Source organism: Nematolebias whitei, chromosome 9 (genome assembly GCF_014905685.2).
Source record: "Nematolebias whitei isolate Nwh7 chromosome 9, NemWhi1, whole genome shotgun sequence".
Classification (NCBI taxonomy): Eukaryota; Metazoa; Chordata; class Actinopteri; order Cyprinodontiformes; family Rivulidae; genus Nematolebias; species Nematolebias whitei.
This window is the reverse complement of record NC_056506.1, coordinates 16981060-17004159: the sequence shown is the minus strand read 5'-3', so window position 1 is coordinate 17004159 and position 23100 is coordinate 16981060. Positions and strand designations below refer to the sequence as shown.

The 23100-nt window shown below is 39.6% G+C and overlaps 1 protein-coding gene across 2 annotated transcripts in view; it reads right to left on the bottom strand.

Moving 5' to 3' along the window:
• kcnn1a (potassium intermediate/small conductance calcium-activated channel, subfamily N, member 1a) overlaps positions 1-23100 on the bottom strand; it is a 103663-nt gene that overhangs the window by 29140 nt on the left and 51423 nt on the right. Inside the window, exons 5-6 of one of the 2 annotated variants that reach the window (XM_037682089.1) lie at positions 11646-11666; positions 10076-10217 (exon numbers count right to left, since the gene is read on the bottom strand). In XM_037682089.1, the coding sequence (XP_037538017.1) occupies positions 10076-10217; positions 11646-11666 (163 nt within the window). The remainder of the gene's footprint in view (positions 1-10075; positions 10218-11645; positions 11667-23100) is intronic. The other variant, XM_037682088.1, reaches the window with a different exon arrangement.

Below are 23100 nucleotides of genomic sequence, written 5' to 3'. Positions count from 1 at the left end.
ATATATATATATATATATATATATATATATATATATATATATATATGCCACATCATCACGACTGTGTTCTGCACTCTCACCAGGCTCTATGTACTTGCCATGATAGATATCTGCTAAACATTTTTATGCAGTCATGTGTTAGAAGATCACGCCCTGGAAGTCTCCATAGTGTCTCAGTGCTATGATCATGAATATCATGTCTGCACTGTTCTTATGACTTTATCATGGTCATGGTTGTAACCTAGACTGAGGCCAACGTGGCCTGTCCTGCTTCAAATTTTCCCCAATTAAGAAATCCTGGTGTGAGCAGGTACGTTGGTTTGTCCATTGCTCCATCCATCCTTTGCTCCATCCATTCACCGCTCCATCCATCCATCCATTCACCGCTCCATCCATCCATCCATCCATCCATCCATCCATCCATCCATCCATCCATTTTCTGCCAATTATCCATGGTTTTGTTACAACAACTGTTCCAGGAGGGAATCACTGACATTGTTCTCCCCAGGGACAGATTCCAAATCTCTTGCATGATCACACGGTGTTCTCAAGCCAGAGAAAATACATTATCCCTCCAGTCCCTTATTGATATCTGGGTCTCCTGTGGTCTCCTCCTTTTAGATGTGCCCCCTCAAAAAATTCCAAAGAGAAATGGCTTCTCTCAGTCATGAATTAAACCTCATGACCATAGGTGACAGTTGGAATGCAGACAGATTATTAAATTGAGAGTTATTTCTTCATCACAATAGACCACAGAAACACTCTTGTTATTATGAATGAGGCACTGAGCCTTCAATCCATCTCCCATTACATCCTACCATCATTTGTCAACAAAACTCCCATGTACTTGAACTTTAATGTTTGAGACGGATATTTACTCCCGCTGTGCAGACCGTACCCCATAGCTATGCTGCCACAACTGCCACCATATTCCCCCATGTCTCATTCAGTACTCAAATATGCTGCCACCACAATAACACCCCCCACCCCACAACCTTGCTACGGATGTTTTGTTTATACTCAAAACTATTGTGAACATGTCACTCTCTATTACATGTAGTAGGGAGTCCACTGAGTTTTTAATACATACCAGAAGACTATAACAAGACACCGCAAGAACCATCAATTTTCTGGCAGATTTTTCACATTGTAGGGGGTTGTCATCCTGTATGAAGCAGGCCTTACACAAGAAACAGTGATGCACTTTGCGTTTTGACACCAAGGTGCATCTGATTCATTAGGGTAGGTGGGGCAATACCCTAAAATCACAATTAGCCCCAAAAAGTAACTCCTTGGTTATTTTTGCAACTCACTGAATCCAGAATAGAATTCAAAATTTTACTTATAACCTACAAAGTTCTCAACAACTTAGCTCCATCTTGTATTACAGATCTTATCGTTCCATATTTTCCTAACGGAGTATTTCGCTCTCAGACTGCTGGTTTACTTGTGGTTCCTAGAGTTTCCAAAAGCAGAATGGAAGGCATAGCTTTCAGTTATCATGCTATGCTCTTGTGGAACCAACTTCAAGTTTCTGTCCATGAGGCTGACACAATGTTCAGTTTTAAGATTAGGCTTAAGTCTTTCCTTTTTTGATTATTTTTTTTTATATATAAATCCTATAGTTAAGATTGGCTTGGGTTTCCTGAGCTTTCCTTTAGTTATGCTGTTATGGACTTAGGCTGCTGGAGGACAAACTGACTACATTTCTTCACTCTGCTGCTATCTTTACTTCCTCTACTCTACTCTATCTGTCTTGTATTTGTAATTATTTCTATCCTTAACAGGTGTTTGCTGTATTTCTTCCAATAGGGGATACACCTGCACCTACATCTGGACCTGCCATTCTTCGTTTGTTTGACTCTCCTTCCTGTTCCTCTCAAACGCAGCTAGTCGAAGCAGACGGCCGCTTGTCCTGAGCCTGGTTCTGCTGGAGTTTTCTTCCTGTTAAAAGGGAGTTTTTCCTTTCCACTGTCTCCTTTGTGCTTGCTCAGGATGGGAGACTGTGACGAAGTGAAGATTCAACAAATCTGCTGGCTTCCTTCCTTGAATAGAGAACTTTTACTAATTAGCTGTTGTAAGTACTGTATGTGAATGTTTCTGTTCAGTGCCCTGAAATGGCTTCTGTTGTGATTTGGTCAAGTGTGGCTGCCCAATAGAGGACGCCAGAGTGCCGCCCACCCACTGGAGCTGCTCACCATTTTACATTGAAGACTTAAAATAATTAAAGAAAAATGAAATAATAAAATTAAAATATTTCAAAATAAATTAACATTTTTTTAGTTGTGTAAGATAAATATTTTATAGTTAATGATGAGTTAAGTTGTTTCTTTCAAAAACGTTGTCTGATTGGTTATGTATTTCTGGCCCCTGGTGGCTCACGTATCTTTGCTCATAAACTATCGTTAAAAATTGAACATGCGCACTAGTGCCTCATCTTTACAAGAGATAGGAAGATTCTGGGTGCCGATATCTGCGCCCGGGGGCACGGAAAAACGCGAATGTTACCGATTGATTGTTCTTCCGTTCGTGCAGTAACACTTGCAACCAGGCAGGCTTTAAGCCATTGAAAACCCTTTATCTAATGACTATTTGCCATTTCTGACTGATATGCCTCACAACTTTTAGAAGTCTCTGTTTGTGAGAAAACCTTCAGCTGACTGTATTCTAAAAGTTAGAACTGGTGAGTTTGTTTATTTGCTTGTTTCTGGAGTTAGCATGCTAACACTAGCCTCCAGGTTATTGTATTGAACTATATGATTGCTGCATTTATTTGAATGTGCCTATAGAAAAAATAATTATCAGACATTAATAATTTTATATACTAAATGTCACTGATGGTGTTCTGAACACCTGCATTTGTACTGATCTGAAGAATGAAAATAAGCCTCTTGCAAGCATTATATATACAGTAAGTATGCAGTATTTTGACACTGTGGATCATAACATCTTGTGTCATAAGCTCTCAGAAATTGGTTTCTCAGATCACATCATTGGTTGGTTCTCTATTTTTCAGATCGGAGGCAATGTGTTCAAGATAATGGTACTTCCTCCAGTTATTTAACAGTCAAAAATGTTGTACCACAAGGCTCAATCTTAGGATGCACCCTCTTTACAATCAACATAGGTAACGTAGGTCAGAGCATCCTTGATACATCCATACATTTCTATGCTGATGACACTGTTGTTTATTGTTGGCTAAAACAGTTGCTAAGGCTTTCCAGCTTTTGCAATCTGCATTTTACATAATTCTGTCAGAATTGTTCCACCTCAAACTTGTCCTAAATGCCGATAAAACCAAAGGGATGTTTTTTCAAACAGGACGTCCGTCCCAACAGTTCTTCATCTGATTTTATCCTCAAATGGTGTCCCTATTGAGTTTGTTGATTCCTATAAATATTTGGATATCTTGGTCGACTTGCATCTCTCTTTTAAGCTCCACATGGAAAACCTAGTAAAGAAACTGAAAGTTAAACTGGGTTTCTTTTTCATATACAGATCCTGTCTAACTCTGAAAGCTAGCAAACGCCTTGTATCTGTGACTTTCCTTCCCTCAATTGATTTTGGTGATATTATTTACATGAACGCTCCTACAAGAACCCTGCAGATGTTGGATGCTGTCTATCATGGTGCACTAATATTCATAACTGGCTGTGATTATCGTACCCACCACTGCACCCTGTATTCACTGGTTAACTGGACATCATTAACTTCACGCAGACTCTCTCACTGGTACATTTTCATCTTTAAATCACTTCTTGGTCTGCTGCCTTCATACATCTCCTCCTACATGTCTCTGCATGAGTGCAGTTACAGCGTGCGCTCTCAGGAGATTATTACCTGCAGTGTTCCCTCAGTGCGGACTGAACTTGGCAAAAGGGCCTTCTCCTACTCCGCTCCTGTTTCCTGGAACATCTTACAAAAAGATTTTAAGCTCTCAACCTTGACCTCTCTAAGTGGCTTTAAGAATCTGTTGGACTCCTGGCAAGAACAAATGCAGACATGTTCCTGTTTTTAGTTTTTTACATTCGCCTTAGAATCTAGCTGTTTTTGTTACTCTTTTTTTTAACCATCCATCCATCCATCCATCCATCCATCCATCCATCCATCCATCCATCCATTATCTTTACCCGTTTATTCCATTTTGGGTCACAGGGGTCGCTGGTGCTCATGTCCAGCAATCACTGTGCGAGGGGCGGGGTACACCCTGGACGGGTCGCAAGTCCATCACAGGGCCACATAGAGACAAACGAGACAAACAACCATTCACTCTCTCACTCACACCTAGGGACAATTTAGAGTTACCAATCAGTCTAACATGCATGTTTTTGGTCTGTGGGAGGAAACCGGAGCACCCGGAGAAAACCCACGCATGCACGGAGAGAACATGCAAACTCCACCCAGAAGGCCCCTGGACTGGGGTTTGAACCAGGGACCTGTTCGCTGAGAGGCAGCAGCTCTACCAGTTGCGCCACCGTGCTGCCTTTTTTTAACCATCTTATTTTAATTTGTTTATAAAAAATCTGTATGCCTCTTTTATGATTGTCTGTTGTCATTGTTGTCATCATTCTTTGTTGAAATCAGGTCTCTCTTGTAAATGAGTCCTCGAGGCTCAATGGGATTAACCTGTCTAAATAAAGTTGAATGAAAAGTAACTAGCTGCTCCTGTTAACATTGAAGCATTTAAGGTACACTGAGATGGTGAAATGATGAAATGATATGTGCTAAGGTGCAATATCAGGACCTTTAATATTAGGAATGTTTCATTCATTCAACCTTTATTTATGCAGGCAAGTCTCATTGAGCCACGGGGACTCATTTACAAGAGAGACCTTAATATAGTAAGGGAATATTTAAGAATAATCAGAAAATGTGCTTGATTCTATTTATGTTATGAACTTATAATACTATAGTAATGATCAGGGGTCTGCAACCTTTACTATCAAAAGAGCCATTTCTGCCTCTTTGTTCACTAAATTAAACGTGTCTGGAGCCACAATACCTGCTACAACTGGGATTCTCAACTGGTGGCCCACAGACCACTTTAGGTTGGTTGGAGGGCGCTTTTCTGGACACTAGGGGTGATTTTATAAAACTAAAAATATCTAATGATTTTTAACATTTGTTGATATTTTTACACTGACAAAATAAAATATGAGATTCTTGTAAAGAAGGAGAAATAATATAGTTTTTGCCCAGTTTCTAAAAACTAAAACAATAAACTATGCATTCTTATGTGAGTTTTTTGTTATTGTAGAAAAATTACGAATCCTACTTTGAAGAAATAAAGAATAAAGTGAAAGTGAGTATGTTTTACTCCTTGTAATGTTTCTAGTATTCATATATTTTCAAAAGAAATTACAGGAAAACTGCTAAAACTAGCCCATTTAGTTGTTATAACAACCAATAAAATTCAGTTTTATTTCAGTTTGGGTCAAAGCTTGAAAGAGCCGCTGCAGAGGGACCAAAGAGCCGCATGTCAGAGTCAGAGTTTCTTTCTTTGTCATTCGCACCACGTGTGGTACATGTGGTGGAATGAAATTGTGTATACAGTACCAGTTACATCCAACAATGAAATGTAAAAGGAAAACAGCAATAAGATCAAAGATATGAACTAAGAAAAACGTTAACTAAAAATATGCTAAGCACTAGTAGCATAAAAACATTATGTTGAGCAGCTGCACGAACATGAGTCTGTGTGAGCAGATGAGCACGCATGAACACATCAACATGAAACAGATCAGCAGCAACATGAAACAGATCAGCAGCAACATGATGTGTTTTTTCACAGTGATTATTCTGGTTAGAGATTCATGAGTCTAACAGCCTCAGGGTAGAAGCTGTTCCTCAGTCTAGTGGTTCTACACTTAATGCTCCTCAACCTCCTTCCTGAGTGGAGCGGGGCAAAAAGTGTGTGTGCTGAGTGAGTGAGGTCCTTCATGATGCAGGTGGCCCTCTTCCTGCATCTGGAGGTGTAGATGTCTGTGATGGTGGGGAGGCTGACTCCAACAGACTTCTGTTGTTGTTTAAAATTTAACAATAATTAGTAATTATTGTGGCAGCACGGTGGCACAACTTGTAGAGCCGCTGCCCCTCAGCGAGTAGGTCACCGGTTCAAATCCTAATCCGGGGGTCTTTTTTTGGGTGGAGTTTGCATGTTCTCTCTGTGCATGTGTGGGTTTTCTCTGGGTACTCCAGTTTCCTCCCACAGACCAAAAACATCATGTTAGGTTGATTGGTAACTTTAAATAGTCCCTAAGTGTGAGTGAGAGAGTGAATGGTTGTTGTCTCATTTATTTCTATGTGGCCCTGTGATGGACTGGCGACCTGTCCAGGGTGTTCCCCACCCCTCGCACAGTGATTGCTGGACATGGGCACTGGCGACACCCGTGACCGAAAATGGAAGAAGCTGGTAAAGATAATGGATTGATGGATAGTAATTATTGTCAAATTTAAGAAGAAATGTTGTCAATAGGTATATATATATATATATATATATATATATATACAATATATCTCAAGTTTATTTGTATGGCACATTTCAGCAACAAAGCAGTTCAAAGTGCTTTACATCATAAAAGCAAAATTAAAAGTCAGAACAACAACATATAATCGCCAATTGAGAAACCAGTAACAAACATTACATTTTGTTGAGTGCCATCAAGTATGTTGATCAATGTTCCATTTATTATAGTTCAAAAGCAACTCTTAACAGGTGCGTTTTTAGCCTTGATTTTAAGAAACTCAGTGTTTCAGTTGTTTTGCAGTTGTCTGGAAGTTTGTTCCAGATTTGTGGTGCATAGAAGCTGAATGCTGCTTCTCCATGTTTGGTTCTGGTTTTGGGGATTCAAAGCAGACCAGAACCAGAAGAAAATGAATGGAAGGTTGGAGATTCGCCTGTAATTCTGTGATTTGTCCAGACTGTTCTTTTTTTTATTCAGTGGTTTGATAACTGCTGTTTTTATAGCCTGGGGGAAAACATCTGATGAGAGGGATGAGTTTACTATTTGAATCAGACCAGATGCAATGACAGGCAGAACTTTCTTAAAGTGGAGGAGCTTAATTGATTTATAATTTCTTGTAAGCTTTTATAGTTGAGTAATTTAAATTTATTCATTTTCTCTGCGTTTGTTTTATATGTATGTATGTATGTATGTATGTATGTATGTATGTATGTATGTATGTATGTATGTATGTATGTATGGATGTATGAATGAATGGATGTATGTTTGTATGTTTGTATGGATGTATGTTTGTATGGATGTATGTTTGTATGGATGGATGGATGGATGTATGGATGGATGTTTGTATGAATGTATGTTTGTATGGATGGATGGATGGATGGATGGATGGATGGATGTTTGTATGAATGTATGTTTGTATGGATGGATGTTTGTATGAATGTATGTTTGTATGGATGGATGGATGGATGGATGTTTGAATGGATGTATGTTTGAATGGATGTATGTTTTGCATGTTTGTATGGATGGATGGATGGATGGATGGATGTAAACTGAATTGAATTGTGATCATGTGATCAGCTGGTTTTGGTTGTCAGCAGCAAACTGGTTGATCCACTCTGAGAAGGTGCTATTTATGACTGAACTGAAAACTGCGCCTCAGACTGAAGAAGTCTTTTGGATGAAAGACAAAACGTTTCTACTTTTTTTGTTTTGTTTTGTTTTTTTGAATGTCCAGAAGACCAGACTTAACTTTTTTAGATGAATTGAATTGTGTTTCTCTGTGTGCCACTTGGCAGAAGAAAAGTTGACCTGTCTCTAAGTAGTGTATACTGTAAATACTACTCTGTACCAATGTACATATTAATCTGTTCTATTTTACACAGGTAAAATAAAAATAAATGCCTGTTTCAGAAGGAAAAATCTCCTGCCTGTTTAAATTATTGGAACAGAGTGTTTTTGGTTGATCAAACGTCAGTGTGCTTGTAGATTCAAGGGTTAAAGTCAATATCTGCCCAGCTAATGTTTGCGTTCAGGAGCTGCTACTGCTGACACCGTTCTACTACAGGTATTAACAGTTCAGCATTTCAGTACTTCAGTTGTATTTTCACTGTAGGCCAACCTTTTCTTCCCCACAGCTAGGCTTGGCTGCCCATGCCCAAGATCCAATATTTTTCCACGTCTTTTGTCACAATTTGACTGAAGCACTGCATTAAAAAAGCTTGATGTTTATCCACTTCACTTTTTAGTAGTCATAACTTGCAACCTGTCCAGGGTGTCCCCTGCCTCTCGGACTGTGACTGCTGGATGTGGGCACCAGTGACCTCCACAACCCCCCACATCCAAAAAAGAAGAAGCAGATAAAGATAATGGATGGCTGGATAATGTTATAGAAATTAGTTTCAAATTATTAACAAATTAGGCTGACAACCAATAAATAAAAAGCACATTTGTTCAGCCAGTAACTTCATTTTAATAGGTTTCACTTGACCTAAATATTTCTGATAATATAAACTATTCAAGTCTCTTTGGTATGGTATAAAGTATGGTATGGTATGGTATAAAGTTTATTCATTAAAAAAAAAAAAAAAAAAAAACAATTCCATAACAATATAAAAAAGGATATAAAAGATTTAAAATGAAAGGCAGCAGAAAGAAGAAAAAATCTTATTATATCTGCCCCTTTTTTCAAACAATTATTTCAGACATAATAATCTTCAAGTAACAGAACAAAATGAATAACTCTTTTTAATTTTTCTAATTCTAATACAAAAGACACACTAAGCTAGTTCATATATTTTTTTTAACAATCCAGCTTTGATCTTTTTCTTAAATGTACACATTGACTTGACATTTTTCACATCACTCTCTAGACCATTCCACAATCCAACTCCTTGGATTGAGGTAGACCTTCCCTTCAGACTAGTTCTGAATTTGGTTTGACAAATATCTCTATCCCCTTAAGATTATAACAACTTTGTCTTTTAACAAAATGTCTTTGGATATTTAATGGTAATGTGTTATTTTGAGCCCTATACATAACTGATAAAATACTGTAATCTACTAGATCATGGAACTTCAATAAGTTCAGTTGATAAAATAATGTGCTTGATGGGTGACTGTAATGCTTTCTGGTGATAATTCTTACAGCTCTTTTCTGTAAAATAAAAATAGGTTTTGTAAATGTTTTACACGCTTTCCCCCAAACATCAATGCAATAGATTAAATGTGGAACAATGATTGTGTTATACAACATGTACAGAGCTTTATCATTTAATAATTCCCTGACTTTGTATAGTACTGCAATAGATTTAGATATTTTTGTTCTTACAGAATTGATGTGATTTTTCCATGTTAGCTGTTCATCAATGATTACACCCAAAAATTTCATCTCATTAACTCTACAAATCTCAACACCCTCAATTTTAAATGGATCGTCAACAGTTCTCTTTTTGTTACTAAATATCATGTATTTAATTTTATCTAAATTTAATGATAATTTATTAAGTTTAAACCAAGTTTGTATTTAATCAAATTCTGTCTTCATCAATTCCAACATCCGTTTTATATTTTTACCCAAACAAAAAAATGTGGTGTCACCTGCAAAAAGGACACATTTGAGGAGTCCTGATACATTCACCAAGTCATTCACTTATAAAATAAATAACTTTGGTCCAAGTACAGAGCCTTGAGGAACTCCACAAGTGATATTGCAGAGGTCAGATCTTACACCATTTATTTGTACAAACTGTTTCCTATCTTTCAAATAGCTAGATACCCAGTGTAATGCTGGTCCTCTTATACCATATTTATTTAATTTTTCAAGGAGAATAGTGTGGTCAATAGTATCGAATGCTTTTTTTAAATCAACAAAAATACCAACACAATACTGTTTTTCTTTTTTCTTTTGGAGCAAAACAACAACTATTTGGGCTCTGCAAGGAGATCTGTACAAACAGAGTAGGAGCAAGAGCTTTCTGAACATACAAATAAAATTCAATGTTTGGTTGCAAAATCTGACTCTTGATAGTTGTGTTGATTACACATTTATTACTTATCAGGTTTAGCTGATTTCCCATGATGCATTTATCTAAGCAAAACCACATGTAACCTACCATGATCCCTGTAAGAAGACACACGCCTTTCCCACAGTACGTGTGTGGTACCATGTCACCGTAGCCAATAGAAAGGAAGGTAATCGAAATGAGCCACATGGCTCCCAGGAAGTTACTGGTTACTTCCTGTTTGTCATGATACCTGAAACAATAAAGAAAAGCACAGGTAAGAGACGAGCTCAGAGCAGGTTGTCACAGTGTGTGAGCATGCTGAATGTGCTGCTGTGTGAAGCAAACAGGGCTGATGGTGGGCGTTGATGATCGAAAGAAAGGAACTACGATGCCAGGTGACATACCTAACATGTAAAACTTTGGCACGGTAGCTAAAACGTATCAAATTTAGTTTGAAATGCAAAATTCATGCAGGTGTTTTACATTTTTAATATTAACACTTCTTTATTGTAGTATTAGTAGTAGTAGAAAAATATGGTTCTTGGACTAAAAAACAGACATGAAGACATAAAAAAAATCCACCTTTTTTGGTTTGTATAAAATGGTGATTGATTTAAAAACAAAAAAAACAACTGAAAAATCTGATGACATTTTTTTCCTTGAATAATTTGTTTTTGACGAGCGGAGCAACGAGAAGCTAATTCAAAAAGCATGTTCAGACACAAATCACCCACTGATTTTACTCAGTATCGGTGAAAAAAATAAATAAAAGAAAAGATTGTTCAAATGATAAAAAGTGGAGCTTGTTACTAAATGACTGCACAGAGTGTCACAGGTCAGTTCAATGGATGTCACTGCGTCCAAAATGACTAAACTGCTGAATCAAACCAGCAGTTTGCTTCAAGTCTTCCAGCACAGAGTTAACGCTGCTCCAAGAAAAGGTTCGGCAATGCAAGTCGTCGCTTCAGAAGTGTTGTTAGCTGAAAACAGCTGACAGCCATGCTTGATATGTCAGCTCACAGGCCAGCGAAATAAATAAAAATAAAAACGTTCTATTAAATAAAAGAAATCCAGAGAAAAAAGAATAAAATGTCAGATTGCGGAAGACTTTCCCACATCTTTTGTGGTCAAACAACAGCCCACAGTTGAGGCAATCCTGCCTCATCCACCCACCCTCATTCAACCTGCCTGACTGTTTTCAATGGGCTGTCTAGGAGGAGCTCAAAATAATCCATTTAAATATTGATTAGTGAAAGCATTTATTTGCATTAAAGTGTAAAGACTGCAGAAGCACACGTTCAAATTCTTGGGAATTTATCCAAGCTTTTCTTAAGGGGAGTCTGGTTTGGACGGTGCTAAATTTCCAGTGACGTAGAACAGATTAGCAGAGACCCAACAGGTCTCTAAAAGATCCATCAATTTACTGCACATGCACAACAGAGGGGACAACTTTTCTTTCCAAATTGATTTTCTCCTCCAAGACAGTCCATTGTAACAAAATATTACAAACCATCTACTCATGCCTTCTGCAGTGCTCCAAGCTCCAACTCCTCGTGTTTATATCCATGCTTAACATCAGGGGGAAGAAACTGCTGTAAGCATTTTATGCCACGAAAGTGTCTAATCTGTGGGATTCAAGCTCTTAAAATGACATGCAGAGAAGCAGTCAGTACAGTACCATGCAGGAATATAAAGATGTCTCCATCCTGCATGCTTCAAATCCAGTATATTGAGAGCAGGAGTGCGAGGGGAAGACCTGAGGTTCAGTTCAAGATGAAATCCTCCTCTGACTAACACTGCAGTAAAGGAGACTGAACGTCGCTGTGGTTTGGCTTTCATTTGTAAACTGTGAATTCAAGATTGGACAGCTAACAAAGACAGAGGCTCAGTGAACTTGACACCCCTGCTTCTTTTACCTGCATCCCAGCACTTTACCAGCTGCTCTTTGACAGCTGCCAGGGGGCCATACTTGATCAGATGGCTAAATGTTGTAATTAGAAATGACTAGTATGTTAACTTCATTCATCTTGTCATCAAAGCGTGCAGAGAATGAGTCATGTCTTCAGTGGAGGCAGAAATGTGCTGCATGTTCAGTGCAGTGAACAACGTGATACACTGTAATCCTTTCTGTTGTAAATATAACCCATAAACATGGTAAAGTGCTAAAGATATTATGGCTTTCTCTTTTATTATCTAACAGTGTTTGAGGCAATTTCTCCTCTTTGAAAAAGAGCAGAGGACAGCAGTAAGGAAAAAGAGACAGAGGCTACATGCAGAGTTGCTCTAAAGTCTTTTTTAAAGCTCTCAATATACTGATGTAAGTTTTGGGATAGTATGAAGAAGAGCTGGCACCACTTTCAACCTATTATAGGACAACGTGAACATGATGTCAAGAGTTGACCCCCCACAGTTAGCGTTACTGTAAATCTAAAACAGTTAATTTACTGTAACCGATCATTAGTGGTTTTCTCTCAGTGACCCAGAGAAAACTGTCCACCACTTTTCTGATTAGATGTAAACACAACGAGCGTCTGAGAATATGACGTTTTTTCTACTGCTGCTGTGAAGGTAACTGGGAAAGAGAAGTGTTGTTGCTGTGACTCATACAGACATCCAGGGAGAAAGACGCTCTGAAACATGTTTGTCCACATCAATTTTTCTCCAGATGTCAATTCTTGGTTAACTGTAAATAATTTACAAGATAATCTCACTGACATTCACAGCAAACATTGTTCTCTGATCGTTTCCCCAGATTGTTATTTTGCCAGTGTCATATGAAAAACTATATTAAAACAAGATTTGAAACGTTGAGAAGACACTTTGATCTACATCTGTTCTGAATACACAAATATACAAAATATTAATAAAAGCTAACCAAAAACAAAACAATAATAGTCTTCATTAACAGTCTGTTCAAATTACGGTCAATCAAGGTGGTAGCCCTGATGTCCTCCGTCATCGAGTGATTTGAAGGGTGAATGGTTGTAGAGCGTTTTTCTGCATTAGAAGTGAGCAGGGAATGCAGGTTAATGTTAACGTTTGTTGGTGCAAGATATTCAAGTGGGTACAGGTTACACTGTGTAAAAGGACAGAGATAGTTTATTGTATTGGGTTTTGCTTGTCCGAAGGCCCAGAGTGACAGATCCTGGTGAGTAGAGGGAGCAATTTATCTACAACCAGGTGCAGAGGGTGGGCAATGGTGGCCTGGCCCAACATTGAGTAATCCCCACCCCTCATCCACTTTCCTAACAACTAGGAAGTAGAGTTTCCTCAAATGATAGGGTCACTGTCCGATCTGTTACGGAAGCACGATCCATAGCGTTGCTCATTTTGCGCATGCGCTACAAGGAATACTTCTGGGTTGCACAGATTGCTGTTGAATATGCTAGATTAAGGAAAATATACTGGAATTAATTACTTGATATTAATAAAATATATTTATGAAACATACCATATGTATTAATATTAATTAAAATATATCTTTCTATAAATTGATTAATTTTCCTAGACAATGTTATGATTCCGTTTATGAATAAGAACTGTCTTAATTTACTTAGAAAGGGATGTGCTCTTTCTCGCCAATCTTCATGTTGCTAATTGACGCCACTTGTATTTCCATTAAAATCATTGACATACGTCATGATTAAAATGATACGCAGCTTCACCACTGAGTGGCGCTGTTTCATCATGGAAATACATCATTCTGTATCTTGCAGGGTTTTCTCATTCAACCCAGGCTGGGGGTCAGGTCTAATGCGTCACATATCATCTCAACCATTGATTTTAATAGAAATACGAGTGGAGTAAATTAAATACATGAAGATCGACGGCGATAGAGCAAGATAAATGATTTCAAGTATTTATTTGTTTATTTTTACATAATTTGATCTTCCAGCTCATGAAACCCACGTAAACAGGATTTCGCAAAATAAGAATACTGTGGAGAAATCAGCCCAGGTGTTGCAGGGCATGAATGTTTTAAACTGAGTGTGACACAATAATCATCTACGAAACTCAAAGCACCTGCACAAGTTTCACCAGGTGTCATTAAATTGCTTCAGTTTGGTTCATTTGTCTCAGTTCGATTCAATATGGGGAAAACTGCAGACAACAACTGGTCAGAAGACCATCATTGATGCCCTCCATAGGATGGGTAAGCTACAGAAGTTCATAGCTGAGGAGGCTGGCTGTTCACAGAGTGCTGTGTCCAAACACATCAATGGAAAGTCTAGTGGAAGGGCAAAATGTGGCAGGAGAAGATGCACCAGCAAAAGAGATGACCATGGGCTTCAGTGGATCATCAAACAGAGAAGATTCCAGAATTTGGCAGAGATCTAGAAAGAGTGGAATGAGGCGGGAGTCACAGCTTCAAAAATCACCACATTCAGATGGGCTACAACTGTCGCGTTCCTCAGTCCTCTTTTCCAATGAAATAAAGTGTGTCTTTCATTTAGAAATCAAGGTCCAAGGGTGTAGAGGAAGAAGGGTGAGGAACAGAACCCATACTGCTTGAGGTCCAGTGTGAAATATCCACAGTCAGTCATGATGTGGGGTGCAATGTCCGGTGCAGGTGTTGGTAAACTCTGCTTTCTTAAACCCAAGGTCACCACAACAGTCTACCAGAATGTTTTAGAGGACTTCATGATTCCTTCTGCTGAGGATCTGTATGCAGATGCAGATTTCATCTTCCAGCAGGACCTGGAACCTGCCCATGTCGCCAGAAGCACCAAAACATGGTTTGATGTCCATGCCACAGTGCTTGACTGGCCAGCCAACTCGCCGGACCTAAACCCATTGAGAATCTATGGAGTATTCTCAAGAGGAAAATGAGGGGCACCAGACCCAACAACAAAGAAGAGCTGACAGCAAGCATCAAGGAAATCTGTGCTTCCATAACTCCCAGTCAATGCCACAGGCTGATTGCCTCAATGCCACGTCACATCCAGGCAGTGATTAAGGCAAAGGGATTCAAAGTATTGAAGATTGACATATCGTTTTGAAAGTACCATATGTTGATTGATTTGATGTGATCCTAATTTCTTTCTTTTTTTCCTGCAAAAACTGAGAAGTAGTGTGGGCTGATGTCTTCACAGTATGTTGTTGTGGGTTTCATGAGCTGGAAGCCCAAATTATGTAAAAATAAATAAATAAATAGTTGAATTTGTTTACACTTTGGGCCCTGAATCTATCATCTATTAAATATTAACTTTTTGAACTGAATTATGGAAGTTAAACAACTTTTCCATGATATTCTAATTTTTTGCAAAGGGATCTTTTCTAAGTAAATTAGGACAATTCTTACTCATAAACAATGGCGATCCATGCAACTTGGAAGTATTTCTTTTAGCACATGCACAAATGAGCTGACACTACAGATCGTGTTTCCGTAACAGTTTGGGCAGTGACAGTGGTCATTATATACTGGTGGACATCTTGGCTTTTAACTTGGCAACCCAATTTTTGTTAGGGACCTTTCTTACACTTAAATGTAATGTAGCTTACACACTAAAACGGAAGTTGGTACCTCTTTTGTTTCTCAAGTAATCATACTCAACACAGACAGTCATGGTGGCAGCCATCTTGAATTTTAATGTGGAAACCCAATTTTCAAAATGAAACTTTCTTAGTTTCTTAGATGTAGGAAGTCGGTATCGCACTTATTTTTCAAGTTATCATAGTCACAACATGCATGGATGGACGAAAGGACAGAGGGTATTTTCAATTTCCCCTCTTCACTGTGCAACAGGGGACAGTAAATTAAAAACGATGAAAGTCTGAGTAAAGAAGAAATCCATTCCCCCTGACCTTGCTGGTTAACAAGCAGCTGGGAAGTACTGGCAGACCACAGCTCAGAAAGGATTGATGAAGCTAAGAAGCAGGATGTCTGGCCCAGTCTGAAAGTTATTCTGGCAAATTGTCAGGCACCTCAGAAGGAAGAAGCAATGCTTTACCAAACCAGTTTACAGTAAGTGTGCTGTTGCAGGTGGTTGAAATAATATTTTCAGGTTCCCCTCAACCTGAATGATATACCTTCTGTTGTGGAAGTAGAGGCAGGGACCGGAGAGGGGGGAGGGGGCTGTGCTATTAGTGTAGCTGGTCATCGAACTAGTTTAAAACTCTGTGGTGCCAAAACTTTAGAATATTTGAGCCTGCATACAAGTTTGTCAAATTATTTTTAATTGACAAGAAGGCTGTTGAACTTGTCTATTGTGGAGTCCTGTATGGGAAATTTTGGGGTTAGGGCAATTCAGGATCCCTTAAGGTCTATTTGGTCATTGTACAACTGCAGTAATAAAATGGTTTGAAATGTCAGAGTCAGACTCATGCACAGTCATTGTTAGACTCTTCCAAGGCTGCTCTTTGTCACTCAATTCTGGATGAAACTAAGGGGAAGAAGGTCTCCAGTTAGAAGGCTTTGGACTGCATCACTGCTTTTTGTAGATGGTGTTGTCCCATTGGCCTTATCAAACCACAGCATCCAGCTGGAACTGGAGTAATTTGCAGCCAAAGTAGGATGCAATTATTATGAAGATCAACACCTCAAAGACTGAGGTCATAATCCTCAAATGGAAACAATCACACTGTAACTCAGGTTTACAAACTGCCACTGGCCCAAGTGCAGGAGTTCAGATACCTTGGTGTCTTGTCAACAAGGAGCGATAAACTGATGATGGCTTATGGGAACAACGTTTGCAGTGAGCCTAGCCAAAAGGTAAAGATGTCAATTTGCTAACTGAGCTACATCCCAACACTCACCTAGAGTCATGAGCTATGTGTAATGATCCAAAGAATGAACCAGTGAGTATAGGTGGTTGGAATGAGCTTTTTTTTGCAAAGTGGCTGGACTCACCCACAAACACCCACTAGATGTTTTTTTAAAAGAGGTGGTTTGAACAGACTTGCTGGAGGAGGTTATTGGGGAGAGATACTGTATCTGAGGATCTCTGTTTGTTTTTCCTGCTGAAGGATGGATGGATGGATGTTCCATTGTTTTGATGCCACTGAGTGCAGATAAACTCATGGCAGGTTCTAACTGACAAAAACTGACAATATGAAGAAAAAAAAACAATAATAATGAATGAAATGTGGATGACTTGTGTACTTTCTGTTGCCAATATTCGTCCACATAAACTATTAGATATTAGAACAAAATAATTGAGAACCATAAAACCCTTTGTCAATGCAGTAGTTCAATACGCTAAATGAAACGCTGTGTAACTCATAGATATGCGCATCTCACAATGAAAAGTCTTATTTTCTTATGAGAAATTAAAAGCGGGCAGCACGGTGGCGCAACTGGTAGAGCTGCTGCCTCTCAGCGAGCAGGTCCCTGGTTCAAACCCCGGTCCAGGGGCCTTTCTGGGTGGAGTTTGCATGTTCTCTCCGTGCATGCGTGGGTTTTCTCCGGGTACTCCGGTTTCCTCCCACAGTCCAAAAACATGCATGTTAGGCTGATTGGTAACTCTAAATTGTCCCTAGGTGTGAGTGAGAGAGTGAATGGTTGTTTGTCTCGTTTGTCTCTGTGTGGCCCTGTGATGGACTTGCGACCCGTCCAGGGTGTACCCCGCCCCTCGCACAGTGATTGCTGGACATGGGCACCAGCGACCCCCGTGACCCAAAATGGAATAAGCGGGTAAAGAAAATGGATGGATGGATGGATGAAATTAAAAGCAGTTTCTTTATATGTTAATTTCTAACAATAGGCATTTAACTTAACCACTTCAAATGTATATAGCATATGTGAAACGTATCAACATAATAAATGAGTTTGTTTTGAAAGAAGAGAGGTGTTTAAAACATTGTGACTATAGTCTTGGTAAAAAATGGACTGTGCAGCGCTCTGACTGAAAAATGCCTCATCATGCCCCAATCAGAAAAAGACTTGAGTAGGATTTGCTTGGAAGGGCTGTCAGGAGAAGGACTTTTCTTCTTATAAAATAATGTGGTAGTGTGCATTGGACAAAGAAGACCAAAGTGGAGTTTTTTGGACATGATGCACAGCAGTTTGGGGAAAACCAAACATGGGAGCACAAATGACTCGTAACAAAAGTCAAGTACGGTGGTGGAGGTGTGATGATTTACATAATTGCTGAGTTGAGGTACAGAAAGAGACCAGAATACAGCTTTACCACGCAGACTGAAGTGCATGACGAGACATTAAATGAGTCGTGCAAAAGTAAAATCCTTGGTAACCTTAATGAGCTGAAAGTGAAATGTAAGAAAAAGTGATCCAGACTTCCTCCACAATGACGGGAGAGACTGATACAAAAGACTTTCAGCTTTTTCTACTGATGGTGCTTCAACAATCCACAGAATGAAAGGGTGGACTTGGCAAATGCAAAATATGGGTGAAACAATTAAGTTGTTGCCTCACAGTAGAAGTCTGGTACCTGTAGGTTCAATACCTCACCACAGCTTTTCTGTTGGGAGACTGGGTTCTTCTTGCACAAGTGTGGGTTTACTCTAGGTACTCTGGTTTCCTTCACCTCTAAACTGTTCTATAAGTACGAGTGTGAGTGAATGTCTTTCTGTTTTGTTTGTCTTTATGTCTCCCTGCAGTGGACTGGTGACCTGTTCAGGGTGTACCTCGTCTCTTGGACAATAACCACGGGTGACAGGCACCCCACGTCCCACTACCCTTCAAGAAGGAAAATAAAGTGGCTGGGCAGAATGAAAAGACATTCAGAAACTGATTCTGTTCTAGTCTACATCTTCTTATTCTTCTTTCAGCTTGTCCCTATTCAGAGGTCGCCACAGCAAGTCATCATTCTCCATTTCCCTCTGTCCTCACTCCAACTACCTCCATGTCCTCTCTAACTGCATCCATATATCTCCTCTTTCTTTTTCCTGGCAGCTGCATTTCTAACATCCTTCTACCAATATACCCACTGTCCCTCCTCTGGACATGTCCAAACCATCTCAGTCTGGTCTCTCTAACTTCATCTCCCAGTTGTTCAACCTGTGCTGTACCTCTGATGATCTCATTCCTGATCTTATCCATCCTTGTCACTCCTAAAGAGAACCTCAACATCTTCATTTCTGCTACTTTCAGTTCTGTCTCCAGACCATACAACATAACTGGTCTCACCACAGTCTTGTAAACTTTTCCTTTGACCTTTGCTGACACTCTTTTGTCACAAATCACTCCTGAAACTTTTCTCCATCCTCTCCATCTTGCCTGGACTCTCTTCTTCACCTCTTTACCACATTCCCCATTTTCCTGGACAGTGGACCCCAAGTAGAGCTGTCATTTCTAACCCAAACCCGAAACCCGGCCTGGATCGACCCGTATTAGGGCCGGACTGTTATAATGTGATTAATGGGCAGGCCGGGCTGGTCTTGGGCTTTTAAATAGGTCAGGATCAGCCGCGATCCAATTATATGATAACATGGCCTGCCGTACATCCACCAGCCGCACACAGCCATTTCACCGCGAGCTGACCAGCCTTGAAAGAGGTCAAATGTTCAGTTAAGCTTCAGATGGGACTGTACTGCCAGGCAGCGACCCCTCGTCCAAATAAACGTTCATTCTGCCGCTGCACTCAGACGTCGCGCGGCCGACGACCCAAACAGGTGAGATCTCAAAGCAGACGCGTGCCTCAGTAATTCAGAAGAATGCAGGCAGAAACAGAGTTTAAATGCTTTTTTACAGCCATGAAAGGACAAACACCTCTCGGCTCAGAATCTTCTGCATCTTTAATTCAGCAGCGCGTCCCCTACTGTTAATAAAAATGTAGTTTTTTTTTTTTTTTTCCGTGTTTGGACCTGTAATTATTGTTAATTCATCGGGTTAGGTGGGGTTTGGAAATTATGAAAGCGGGCTGGGGCTGGGTTGGATCACATTTTTTGGGCCCAAATGCAACTCTAACCCCAAGTCCTTGAAGTCCTGCACCTTTGTGACCTCTGCTCCTTGTAGCCTCACTGTTCCACCTCCTCCCTCTCATTCACACACATGTACTCTGTCTTACTACGGCTGACTTTCATTCCTCTTCTTTCAAGTACATACCTCCACCTCTCCAAGTCTGGCTGGTTTTGATTCTGTTCTAGTAATATGTTTCATTATGAAGAACCACAGAGTTGCTTCTGCTCTCTTTTCATTATGGTCACCATTTGCACCAGGTCACAGATTACTTGGGAATAAATGTTAAGATGTTATTTTAGGCGTTTACAGTTGTGTTAAACATGAAAAGATTTAACTCAAAAGAATGATTACTTATTGAAAAACTTGAAAAGATAATACTGTTTTAAAGCACAACCCCTGAACAAATCAGTCTGTAACTGCAGACTATGATGCACAACAAGAAATATATTTCACATACAAACAACATCTGTAGTAAAAAAAAAAAAAAAACAGAGCACAGAAAACAAAAAATACAGAAATACAAATGCAAATTGATGTGTTCTTCATCTCTTTGCCTCTCTGCCAAAAAGGTTCTGGAAAAAGGGGCTCACCGTCACACTGACATCAATTTTAAAACTCCAAAGGAGTTGTCAGTCCAAAACTATTCTTGCAATCATAATTAAGCTAAATAAAATAAAACAATATAAATGCTTGTTTGCTGTTTTGGACAACTAAATATCCTCAGAAGATCAAGCACAAGTATACAAGTCCAGTATTTGTGTAGAGGAAACAATTATTCATGCACCAGTGGAACTGTCAGCCAGTACAAAACAGATCATTCTAAAGTATCTGTTGGATAAATGATCACAACTATTAATATACTCTGCAAATCATTTAGTTACAGAAACGTGAACCAAGAAATGGGGGAAACCTTCACTTCAGTGTCTCCTTTACACTCTATTTAAACTCAATCCTTTGGTTAGGCTTCTCTGCTTTGACTGCCCTACTTCATTTACAAAGCCATGAGACAGGAAGGCCATTCTGTAAGATCTGTATAATGTTTTTGTATCACAGCGCATGTTGGTATGATCAAATAAGAGAATGTTCTGTTACAAATGCTTCACCGAATTAACTGGAGGAAGCTCCACAAGCTCAGACAAATGTTACATCATGGCCAAGCTCAACATTTTGTAACATTTTGTTTTTAGTTAACTTTTATCTTCTTTTACTTTAGACTTTTAGCCAGCAATTGTTTCTTTTAGCTAGGGTTTTGTTCCTTTTATTTTTTAAGCAAGGTTTCAGCCTTTTTTTATTTAAGCTTTGCCAATTCAGATTTAGCTTTTTCAGCAAATTACAGCTGCCATTCAGTATTTAAATTGCATTTCTGCAGAAAATGTCATTTCTTTAGTTTTAGTAAGTTTCTACATTGTTGAACTTGTTCAACACACTTTCATGGTTAGTCCATAAAAACCTTGTCAGAAATGAAATTTACCTGGTGGTGATAGAAAAAGTATAATTTTAGGAGCCAGACTTACTGGTATTTATTCTTTAAAGTCATTCTTTATAAATAACTTCTTCAAGAGAGTTTAGATCATTAATGTGCAGAACATCTGCATCACATGTTTTTTGTCTTTTTGAAACATAAACTGTTATGGCAAACCTACAAAATCCTAAGGAAATTGTAGCTACAACTACAAAGTAAGAACCTCAGTTGTACAACAGGAAGTAGAATATGTAGTTGCTGTCCTTTAAATATGCACCTCAAATCAAGACAACCCTGACATGATGTCTGCAGAAAACACACGCTGCCTTAAAGACATACTGGACAAAACCAGCAAATCTACTTTTTCTTGGCAAAATATTTTATGTGGTGCCTTGTCTTGGCTTTAATTATGAATTGGTACTATATAAATAAACTAAATTGAATTCAATTTACCTCGCACAGTGATTGCTGGACATGGGCACCAGCGACCCCCGTGACCCAAAATGGAATAAGCAGGTAAAGAAAATGGATGGATGGATGGATGGATGAATTCAATTTAGAGATTCAACAAAATAATAAGGCAATAAGTAGAAGAATAAAATATGGAGTATTTTCATATTTCATTCAAGATGGTTTTACTTTTTTTTTTTTTTTTTAAACACAAAGCATTTTTCTGGAAGCTGGAAGAAATTATTGGCTTTATGCTGTTTTTAATACTTTACCTACAGCAATCAAAAACACTTTTTTTGGGTCAAAATGTTAAACACAGTAAAATAATTTTAATTAAAGTAAAGTACGGCAGCACTTTTGTACAGTTGCTAGAGCTGCTGCCTCTCAGTGAGCAGGTTACTCTGGTTCAAATCCCGTCCGGGGGCCTGTCTGGGTGGAGTTTGCATGTTCTCTCCGTCCATGCGTGGGGTTTCTCCAGGTACTCTGGTTTCCTCCCACAGACCAAAAACATGCATGTTAGGCTGATTGGTAACTCTAAATTGTCTCTAGGTGTGAGTGAGAGAGTGAATGATTGTTTGTCTCATTTGTCTCTGTGTGTCCCTGTGATGGACTGGAGACCTCACCTCTTGCAGAGTGATGGCTGGACATGGGCACCAGTGACCCCCGCAACCCAAAAAGGAAGGAACAGGTAAATATAATGGATGGAAGGATGGATGGATAAAATAAAGTAAATTTCCAAAGACCATCAAAGTCACAAACAGCCTTAAGTGCAACAATTTTCAGTCAGGTCATCCGGACGGTTTCTTTTTTTGTGCTAAGACATTTCACCCTCCATCCAGAAGGCTTCATCAGTCTAAGGAAAAACCAAACAAAACTGCTTCTCCACCAACAGCTTATTCCATAGTGGAAAAGTCTTCAGATTGATGAAGCCTTCTGGATGGAGGACGGAACGTCTCAGCACAAAGAAAAAAAAGAAATCGTCCAGAAGGCCAGACTGAAAATTGTTGGATTGTATACCGTGATTATTGAGCATGGACTTTGGTGTTTTGAACCAGTTCAACATGACAGTCGACGAGGGAGAGGGCGGGCACCAGAGGAGAGGGCGGGCACCGGAGGAGAGGGTGGGCACCGGAGGAGAGGCCGGGCACCGGAGGAGAGGGTGGGCACCGGAGGAGAGGGTGGGCACCGGAGGAGTGGATGGGCACCGGAGGAGAGGCCGGGCACCGGAGGAGAGGCCGGGCACCGGAGGAGAGGCCGGGCACCGGAGGAGAGGGTGGGCACCGGAGGAGAGGGTGGGCACTGGAGGAGAGGGTGGGCACCGGAGGAGAGGCCGGGCACCGGAGGAGAGGCCGGGCACCG